This window comes from Coffea eugenioides, chromosome 2, assembly GCF_003713205.1.
Source record: "Coffea eugenioides isolate CCC68of chromosome 2, Ceug_1.0, whole genome shotgun sequence".
NCBI classification, from domain to species: Eukaryota; Viridiplantae; Streptophyta; class Magnoliopsida; order Gentianales; family Rubiaceae; genus Coffea; species Coffea eugenioides.
In genome coordinates this window covers 25510286-25521623 of record NC_040036.1, presented here as the reverse complement: position 1 = coordinate 25521623, position 11338 = coordinate 25510286, and the positions used below count along the sequence as shown (strand labels likewise).

Sequence of the window (11338 nt, the reverse complement as noted above, 5' to 3'; positions counted from 1 at the left end):
GTCAATAATAATGAAAATTCTTTGCACACCAGGGTACCAGTGGGGTATTAATTGTTTTCAACTCTCAAGATTAGTACAAGGTTGATCTCTTTCAAGTTTAATGTTATGTACTTTTCAGGCAAAGGCCTAACCACAATGATAACTCTGCTGTTGCCACCGCGAATAAGATCGTCAGAGCAACAACAATTTTCTTCCCTCCCTCCATCTTATGTAATTTTCTAACCAACAATCTCAATCTATGGATTCTGATAGCACAACTTGGAAGTTCATTTGTACATGGAGAATTACTTAATGCAGTTAGGATCGATATCGACGAAACCATAGGTTGTTTTCATTGCTTTTCCATGTCAGATGCCAGTTTTACCAGTTCACTACAGAATTTTCTCGTTTCTTTCTTTTAGCTTTTCGTTTGGAAAAGACATACCACAATGCTCCCCAACACGGAACTCCCAATTCAATTTGTGGCAAATGATAAAGCGACAAGAATGCAAGATCTGGGCTAAAGATCATATAGATAAATATTTGATTGCAGCCTTCACGCAAAGGAAATAAGGTCCTCGACTGTGAAAGTGGTTGATCAACACGCTAGCTATCTTCGCATTCGTTCCCCCTAATTAGTTCTCATGTACCCTTGATTAGCCAGACTTGCAAATGTGGGACTCAATATTCAGTGTAAATTTGAAGGGGCATCATTCCCTGCGTTATCTTTCAATTGAGTGTGTATCAGATGAACCAACCACCATACCAACCAATTGCAAAGATTATGCATCAACACAAGTATAAGGACTTTAGGATACTTAGATTGCGAAAGAAAGACTTTGGTAGAATATGTCTTTGGCTTCTTTATATCCAGGTCTTGGAAATCCTTAGCCACCGGAGAGCGAAAATATGCCTCCCGCACCATATATTTCCAGATGGAACTGTTGGAAAATTTTTCAAGAACAATGAAAATTCTTTGCATCATGGGCGGAGCTATAGTCATTTTAAGCTCAAATTTTTAAAACCTATAACGTAACCTATAAAAAAATTGAATTAATATTATATACATTATCGGTATAAAGAATACTTACACTAGCAAATATAGATATATGATACATTGATGAATTTAAAATTTAAAATATAATGATGTTGCTTTCATCTAAATCTGCTTGTCACTGACGGTGTATAAAAATTAATCTCTAAAAAATTTACCCTTTTTTATTATGGTCATGCTCTTGCCCCTCTTGAATTTTCAAGATATTCCATCTAAACCTAAAATTGTCCCCCAAAAATGTTGAAAATTTCCTTACCATTTCTTCTATGGAAGTTTGAAATCAAACACGATGCTTTTTCTATTTTCTTTCTAATAAAGTTTTATTTACTTAAAATTAAATTTTACTTATATGTCCCAGTATATGAATTAGAAGTGAACCAAATATTCTATTCATACAACAATTTAACTGTTCATATATTATCTACACATATGTGTAATAATAAATTAAAATTACAAACTATAGACATTGAATAAATTGGTTCATTGCACCAAAAGCTCACAAACCACGTGTTTAACTTAAAATTATTGCACCCCGTGAACGAATGTCCTAACTTTGCCAATTTTGCACGCCTGTGGGTTTTGTTTTTTTTTCAACTCTCAAGATTCATCTCTTTCTTTCTTTAGGTTTGAAATTACGTACAATCTTCCTTCCACAGCCAAGTTCGTGTTAGGGCCCGGTACGAAGACCAAAATCTTAACCACAACGAACAGGTAAGATTTGGATCAACTTTTGTGGAAATCTAATACTAACTTACGTGCAAATCCTTCCGGTAGAATGCTAATGCAGCACAAACCGTAACGTCTCATAATGGAAGCCTGTTGGAAATTCTTTTTAAAAACCAGAAGATTTTCAAAGAAAAATTATCTGTAGCATATTTATCTATAGCACGTCTGACATCCCATCCCAACCCACTTTTTATAGAACGAGGTGATCACGAATCACCTCTCAGGATTAGGGATGTACGCGAGCCGAGCTACTTGCGAGTAGCTCGCGAGTAGCTCGGTCAACGACTCGGCTCGAACTCGGGTTGACCGAGTTCGAGCCGAGTTTCGAGTAACTCGAATGAAAATCGAGTCGAGTTTCGAGTCGAAATAGCCCAGCTCGAGTCGAATCGAGTAGCTCGACGAGCCGGAGTTATTTAAATAATATATTTATAATTTAAATAATATATATGTATTATAATTATAAAATGACCATTATGGGTATAAGTTATATGAAATTTACAATATATCCTTCTTTATAATAAAATCCTATAATGGCAAAAAAGTAATAACATAATTGTAAAAAGACCTAAAATGAAAAAAATTTTCGAGCCTCGAGTATCGAGTCAAGCCTCGAGCCTAAAGGAAATTTTTCGAGTCAAGTCTCGAGTATCGATTTTTTGGGCTCGCTCGAGCTCGACTATCGATTTTTTGGGCTCGCTCGAGCTCGAGTCGAGCTCGAGCTTTGGTGTATATGAGTCGAGTCGAGCTCGAGTATAGCAATACTCGAGCTCGACTCGGCTCGATTACACCCCTACTCAGGATCCCGCCTCGAAACGGAGAAGCCAACACAACGAAATTTATTTGAGTGTTTTGCCTTCCAAAAATAAATATTGGAAGCCTAGTTGTAACATCGAGGTTTATAAAATATTTCTACATGCAATAATCATATTTTCAGTAAACTGTGAACACAACGAATATAGTGTTTGGATTATAGTTTTCTATATAAAAATTTTTTTACGCTTTTCATGAATATATTTTTTAATTATTTTTTTATTTCACATATATCTTATCGTTACCGTACATTTTTCTATAAAAATTCTAAAAAATAGTAATTCAGATAGGGGTAACTATCAAGATTATTGTGGAGAAACCAGTAAAAGGCATTATGGGAGAGGCATGTCGTTTTAAACTTTGGATTAAGAAAAAAATGGGGTGACACTTATCCTATTTTATGGGACCAGGCCGTGGCGGAGAGTTTGGAGCTTGAAAGGGAAGAGAATATGCGAAAAAGATGCTGCCCAATAAAGCATATTCCTTGAAATGTGCGATGAATTCTGTTGTCATTTTCATGTTCTGAAATTACGAATTGGGAACACGCCTCTATCCAAAAAAAAAAAAAAAAAAACAGAGGAACAGGAAAAATCAAGAAGAAGAAGAAGCCATTATTTTTTGTTTCGACTTCAAGGGGCATATGCTTTGGTCTTCTTTACATTGTAACGTTTAGCTCCAACCACACAAAATATCTTGATTAGTTTGTTGGTGCGTTATATTATAATTCGTGGCTAGAAAACTTTTTTTTTTGTTTTGAAAAATACAAGTTTGGATGGGTTCGACTCCAATTATCACTACAGGTCAGAATATGTTCTCGGAACCATATGTCGCTCACAGGGTTTATACACATTACCTACAAATACAGTTCTTGCACCAGTAACGAGATTTAAATACACTGCTCTTTTGTAAATAAATGGTCCGTTCTTACTAACTGATCCAACTTGTACGTATGTTGCCGAGACTACAAAGTTGTATGCGCCTAGACACATAGCAATGCGATGGACTTTCAGCTCTCCCAGCACCCAAAAAAAAAATCAAAAACAAAAAAACTCTACATGTGATTCTTATTAAATCCACAATGTGCCAATGAAGTTGAGATTTCATTCATTACAAAATGTGCTAGAAATCACAGAAAAGTGAAGATCTTGGTGGTTCCAATCCAACATTTGTGGCAGGATTTGTCCACCCATATCCAAGCCAAGCATTGTGACAGCACATTTCAAATAAGTACTTTTCTTAGGAGAGAGGACAAGAAAAGAAAATGTCAAAGGAGTCGAAGATTTTGCACATTGATAAACGTCAAAAAGTCGTACGATGGTCACTGTTGCTAAACTGGCTGAGCCCACACATACTGACTGATATACTAAAAAAATACAGCATGTACTGCTTGCTACCAGAAGTTCAAACATATATCGAGATATTCCTCCATTTGGTGCTTTCCCATTGAAACCTTCCCATTAATAGCTTTGATTTTCTCATGATAGGAGATTCCAAAGCAGATTCCCAGGAATCATCCGTTTCCAGAAGCCCAATTCCTCCTCTTTCTCTCCTAGCGTCACAGCTTACACTAGCCGGAACCTCAATGACAGACATCAAGATCCTGCCATCTGTTAGTGGTCAACTGCTACAATGCTTATACAACTTTTCATTTTCTCACATTCCATGTCACTTTAGTCCAATAGACCACCTAATTTCCTCAATAAATTACTCGTAAGAATGCCAAAAAGTCATTAAGTAGCCTTAGTCACAGGCATGACTATAGTAACCGAATATGCCGAGAATTCCCTTACATCGAAGGCCCCTTTCTATACCTTTCCTGACTGCCACTTCATCACGCCAAGCATATGCTCCCTAAATATTCTATCTCTTTTTTTACTACAAATATAACCGTCCAAAAATTTTCCCTTCTCATTCCTTCCCTTCGTCCATCGCAGACCCAACATATTTTCTTACCATTTTTTTCCTTCAGGTTTTTGGGCTCTTTTTCATACCTGATTCTCTCCTCGATCGAAGTTTGAAACGTGTTGAAAGTCAAAAAAAAAAAAAGGCAGGGTGGGGTGGTGGGATGAAGTTTGGCAAGAGATTAAAGCAACAAATTCAAGAAAGCTTGCCGGGCTGGCGAGACAAGTTCTTGTCCTACAAGGATTTAAAGCAGCTTCTAAATTTAATCTCATCAGCTCCGCCAGTGTTGAGTGGATCAGTCGAGTATGTTCGAGCAGAATCGGAGTTTGTAGTCCTGTTGAACAAGGAGATCGACAAACTCAATTCATTCTTCATGGAGAAAGAAGAGGACTTCATCATTCGGCATAAGGTAACCAACCAACCAACCCTTTTTTACTTTCACGAGTTTGGATTTGGAACAACTTTCTTTTCTTCCCTTTTTTTCAGTGGTAATGACTAATGTGTGATAATATATGGTAAAATGGGCCGCTGAAATTTTGGTATAGAACTCAGTCAGTAGTGGCTTTTCTTTCTTTCTTGGAGCTTCATTTGCTTGTTAGAGCAGAGTCTAGACCAGGACGTAAAAGTCACAAGCACTTGAGTCAGTCAACTGGAGTTTCGTTTCGTTCAAAATTGCAACAGGAACTCAGACATGTTGGGACCCACAACTTTTCTTTTCCTTTTCTTTTCTTTTCTTTTGTGGGTCCACTCGTTTACTTTGTCTGCATGGCAGCCCGCCCCCCCTTGGGTCTTAGTACTCACTACTCAGACTTTAGTCCATTTATATGAACTGATCACTCAAAGCCCGATTAAATATATAGCCCAAAAACGATTCTCCTAAAGTGTCCAGCCTAGTCATATAAGAGGCCAAAAGGCCCAAACAAATTACCACCAAAATGAGTAATTGCGTAGGATTTGTTGTTTAGTAATTTTTAAAGGCAAGATGTGGGATTGTGTTTATGCTGTTAGACAAAGGCTGTAGAATTTTTTGATGAAAAATGTTTGGAAGGAATAACAACTATATAAAATTTGAATTTGAACTCCAACTTTTACACATGTATTATAAATTCAACGGTGATATAAATCCAACGGTGATAGTGTATGCACTGACTGTCAGCATATATAAAATTTATTCAAAAATTAAAGAGACTTAATTGATAACTTGATGATATATATATATAGGCTCTTGTTTTGATAACTTGATGATCAGAATTTGCATCAACTACATATCAAATAATCATTCTCAGATGAAGATGTTTGTGGAATAGCCTGTATTGTATTAACAATTAAATACATGTCCATCCAAAATAAAAATGAAACTAAAAGGAAAAGCACTTGGTCTTCGTGAACTTGCCGACCATAGTACAATGGGCTGCCTTTATGTTATGTTCTGTGCACTGATTCGATAATATAGCAAGGTTGAGGTCATCATACTTCTTCTAAGTAGATATTCTGGAATTCTGGATGTAGGAATTGCAACAGAGGATCCAAAGGATGATAGCTAAATCCGGGAGCGAGGCGTCGGAGATAGATTACAAAGCGGAGATGCGAAAGATCAGAAAAGACATTGTTGATTTCCACGGCGAAATGGTGCTCCTTATCAACTACAGCAACGTCAATTATACAGGTAAATGCATAAGCTTCAGTTTTCCCATAAATATGCAAAATTTTTCCAAATGGGGTTTCAGTTTTTTGTGTGAATGAACTTCCCTTTGCTACAGAATACAAAATCTATGTGCTTAGCCACAAAATTTTTTTTTGTCCCTCGAATATGTAGGATTGGCTAAGATATTGAAGAAGTATGACAAAAGAACAGGCGGATTATTGCGCTTGCCCTTCATCCAAAAGGTGCTGCAACAGCCATTCTTCACCACGGATCTCATATCAAAGCTCATTAAAGAGTGTGAAATCACAATAGATTCATTGTTCCCAGCTCCTGCAGAAAAGAAAGCTAGAGGTGAAATAGAGGCAATAACTGTTGCTGGTGAAGGAATTTTTCGGAATACGGTGGCTGCTCTTCTGACCATGCAAGAGATCAGAAGAGGCAGCTCCACTTACAGTCATTTTTCTTTGCCACCTCTCAACTTGCCAGACACTGATGTTGTCAAATCTCTGCAACTCAGTTCACCCATACCCATTCCTTAGAACCATGTATTATTATTACGCATTATACCACATGATATATGCTCTTGACACTTGGTTTGATTAGATGATAGATCAAGAATGAGGCATTCCCAGTTTTTTTTTGTCAATCGGTTTTTTGGCCTGAAACATTTGAGATTGAGCTACTACTTATAGCCAGAAAGTGAAGGCCCTGTTTTTGGTGGATTAGCTCGCTCGAACTTTTCAGGGGTTTTTTTATGCCCAAAAAAAAAAAAAAACTGTGGTGCTGTTTAGATGCAATACGAAAGAAGTCATTACGCAATTTAGCTGGTTAAATTGTGATCATATTTTACAAATTACATGAGGCTTGGACTGGAGGAATGCATTTGGCTAAGGAAGGAAAGAAATATTGCAACATACACTTATTTAATGTATACTAAAGAAAGTGCAGATAAGAGTACATTTTCAACAAGAAATTGAAAATTGAATGCAAAGATTTACTTATCAATACTAGTGTTGCACCAGAGTGAAGGCCCAAAGGTCAGGTCATGAAAATTGCGTAATTCTCTTTTCAGAGCTGGATTTCTGCCCCACTGGGACATGAATCGAGACCGGGATATGCATTTGCCCTCAAATAAGCAATAAGCCCACTCAAAATCTTTCTCCACACATGAAATCTCCTTGGTCAACTGCCAAAATCAGCTGCTGCTAATTGCACAAACTTTGGCCCTTTATCCACTGAGACAGAGAACTCTGCAGACTTCAAATCATCTTAAGCTAGAGGTGTAATACTACTGTATATGTGTTGAAAGCTTAATCTCAACTGTATATGGAACCTATGGATAATAACTCAGAGCTGATTATTCTTTTGCTACCTTAAACGTGTTTCCATTAAGTATTCTGTCAACAACAGCCGTACTTCTGCTGGTTAACTTGCGTCGTTCTCATCTCGTGAGTCATCATAATTCAGAATCTACGACTAATTCGAGCCCAAATTATTAGCATGGGAAAACGACTGATATTTGTCGCTCTTCCAATCTTTTGCGTTTATAGATTGAAATCTCACCCTTCCATGCAAGAACAGTTTCTCCAGCGTTGGCTGAAAATATATAGTTAAGGCGCTTGCGAGTTGCAAAACTAATTTTTGTATGGAGTTGGAGATGATTCAATTTTGGCTCTGCAATTTTGCTTGTGAAATCCTTGTTCCATTACTTCATGGGTTATATTATATAATAACTGATAACGGAATAAAACTTTTCTACAGACAACAATTGAATGCATTGATAAGATCAAATGCAATGGCTGTTGCAGTTATTGGATGCAAAACCATCTATTCTAGACAAATGATGGTGGGGAATCCGGGGGACATTTTGTCAAGCAGTCCTGGTAACAGACGGGATCAACATCCCCAGAACGGGTTCGGCAGTAGAAGGTACAGGCTTTGTCGCAATAGTCTCGGCACTCGTCGTCATGGCAGTCCTCCAGACCGATCGGTCCTTTGTGAGTTGTCGTTGAGTCTGCAATCGCCACTGTCAATAGCATCGCCAGGACAAGAAGAAGTGTATTCTTTACCCCCATTTTCTGCAGCTCTCTTCTATGCATACAATATACTAACTAGTAGTATTAGTTTTGATAAAATAAGTTGGAAGCAGGAAGTGTTATATAGTACTTGGAATATATACAAGCAATTAATGTCCAATAAATAGATTTTCATCCATATATATGCATCTGCATAGATGCAAAAGATTATTTTCCATATAAAGCTTTGACCACGTGCTCTGAATGCTTTTTCCATTTGATTTTTTTCTTTTTTTTTTGAGATAACTTGCTCTTTATCTTCTTTTTTTTCCGATTCGATAAATTCTATTATACGTCTACTTATCTTTTGCCAACTGGACAACGTTAAGATTATTTTCCATATAAAGCTGGTTTTTTGGGATAAATCATGCTTGCTTTTTATCCTTTTAACAACTACTACGGACTAATAGAAAGAGGATCTTAATCAATTTGCCAAAGCTCTTTGGAATATCCAGATTCTCAGTCAAGTAGGGGACCACTTGACTGATCGATCATAAGAGCACTTTAGATATCTACCTACACCACAGATGAGTAATTCTTACACAATAATTACATCATCAAACCAAGGCCACCAAAACGGGATGGTAATACTTACAAGGAAGATATTCATAGCTACTATAAAATAAAATAAAAAGTGGTATCTGCTTCAAAACACCATATGTGTAGGAAAGATATTCGTTCAATTCTAGATAAATTTATCATCATCAAAACATGTACTAATTTGGATTGCTGAGTTTTTTAAAAACTAGTTTTTCAAATACAATTAAAATTTTTAAAAAATACTCTAAAATATACTTTAAAAAGTAGTCTAATTTTTTTTTTATGTTTAAAAAATATCCCAAAATATATTTTAAAAACTCTTTTACTCTTAAATATCCCAAAATATACTGTAAAAACTCTGCTACAGTTGTAGACACCAAAATTTCATTTATTTTATTCAACTTTAGCTTTACTCCTGTTTTATTTTATTTATTTTTATTTTAATTGATTAAATGATAGTTAATGTTCATTTTGTTTATTTTTATAAATTAGGTTTATCATTTTCATTTTTAAGGTATTTTTGCACTAAATTTCTAAAAAAGGAAAAATTCTCACAAAAAATTCAAAATTTGTCTTTAAACCTTTTAGATTCATTTTTTTTAAGATAAATAAAAATCGTGCAATGCATTTACAATTAGGAGTTAACATTTTTTGTTGTTTACCTAAATTGATTTTGAAAAAATATATAATAAATAAATAAAAATAAGAAGACAAGTGTATTAGGGGATCTTTAGACCAGTGTATTAGGGAGATATTAAGCAAGTGAAGTGCATGCAAATAGGACAAGTATCCTCATTCTTGGTTGACAACACATGCAAGGGGGGGTTAGGTAGCTAGACACTTGGAAGTCTAGGATAATTTGGAAATTTTGGAACAAAAAAAAAAAAGAAAAAAGGGCAAAAAGAGAGCTCGGGTGGTGATGAAAATGGAAAAAAAAAAAAAAAAAGAAACTAGAGGAAGCTATGGGCTGAGGGTTTTAGAGACAAAAAAAAAAAACCAAGAGAGAGAGAGAGAACTACGGGTGACGGCTGATGAACAAAAAGAGAGGGAGAGATTGAGAGGGGATCGGCTGGAAAACAGAAAGGAAAGGAGAGGGGGGCTGAGGAAAAAGGAAAGCTATGGGCTGAGGAAGAAAGAAAGGAGTTTGGCGGCTGAGAAGGAAGAGCTTCAGGTAGCGGGCAGAAAACTAGAGAAAAGAGCTACGGGCAAAGCAAGAAAGGAAAAGGGGAGGATCTGAGAACGAAAAAAGAAAAGGGGAGAATCTAAGAGAGGATCAAGGGAGAGAGAGGGGCGGCAGCTGAGCAAGGAGAAGGAAAAAGAGGGTTTTGAGGGTTGGCGAAGCAAGAAGAGAACCTGGAAAAAAGCGGGGGGAATTCATAATTGCCTCTACCATCTCCGTTCCTGTCAACATGTTATCAGTTGCTCCAAAGCCTCCATAAGAATGAGCGTATGCTTGCATGCTTTAAGCTCCCTTGAGATTTAGAGTTTTAGTACAAGTCGCTCCCACACGCCCTTTTCAGCAATTTTGCTGAGCATGCAGTGAAAGAAGGTATTCGTAACAATCCTAGTGAAAAAAGAATTGCTAGTTGCACGCGGTGTAAAAATGAAAGGCTGTACAAGACGTAGTTCATATGTTAAATTTTCATAAATAAAAAGTTAATTACAGAAAGTATATAAATGCAAAGAAGAGAAATAATTATCAGTGTATGCATTTACATGATATGTTATATATGATTTTGGTGTATTAATAAGTGCTCAATAGGTACTACTAAAAAAACTTAAAAAAAAAAAAAGAGATACAGTATTGTTTCCAAAATTTGATGAGTGACTTAACGGCATAAATTTATGCATACGTTGATTTTAGCGTTTTGTTAAAGACAATGCATTCAGAAGTAGTGAAGTGAAATTCCATAGCCTTCCTTGACGGGAAACATTACATATTTACCTACACTTGGACGATGGAATTAAATTAACCACACGTGGACTAATGGAACCAGGGAATGAAATTAAAGGACTAATTGTGTTCATCAACTGAAATAGAAAATAATATAATTAAGTAGAGAGAAAGTACAAGAGTTGCTCATTCGAAGAAATAACCAGGGTTAATTCCACTTTGTCCCCCCAAACTTTGGACGATTACCCACTTCAGTCCCTAAACTTCAAAATGGGACACTTAAGTCCCTAAACTTATAAATACCTCCCACTTAAGTCCCTAAACTTATAAAATGTGACATTTAAATCCCTAAACCCTTATAAAATGGGACACTTCGACCACTAACGGCATTCAGGATTTGTTAACAATTTTCCTTAAGTGGGAGGTATTTATAAGTTTAGGGACTTAAATGTCCCATTTTGAAGTTTAGGGACTGAAGTGGGTAATCGTCCAAAGTTTGGGGGGACAAAGTGGTATTAACCCAAATAACCATGAAGATCTCCTAGTGATTAGAAACAACCACCAATGTTCTGATTAGCGAATAGCTATTAGTGGCCAAGGCATATCTAGACTGATGATAGCTGACTAAATCACGACAGATTTATAAAATGCCTTGATTTCATTTAGACCCACAGAGTATGTGTGCTGGTAATCTCTCAAGTTTAGATGTCCAA

General features: G+C 36.3%; 1 protein-coding gene across 1 annotated transcript; it reads left to right on the top strand.

Moving 5' to 3' along the window:
• The first annotated feature begins 4473 nt into the window (after positions 1 to 4473).
• LOC113762540 (SPX domain-containing protein 3) lies at positions 4474 to 6949 on the top strand. The gene is made up of 3 exons (XM_027306029.1): positions 4474 to 4880; positions 5981 to 6137; positions 6288 to 6949. The coding sequence occupies exons 1-3, from the start codon at positions 4635 to 4637 to the stop codon at positions 6653 to 6655; spliced, it is 771 nt and encodes a 256-aa protein (XP_027161830.1). The 5' UTR covers positions 4474 to 4634; the 3' UTR covers positions 6656 to 6949.
• The last annotated feature ends 4389 nt before the right edge of the window (positions 6950 to 11338 follow it).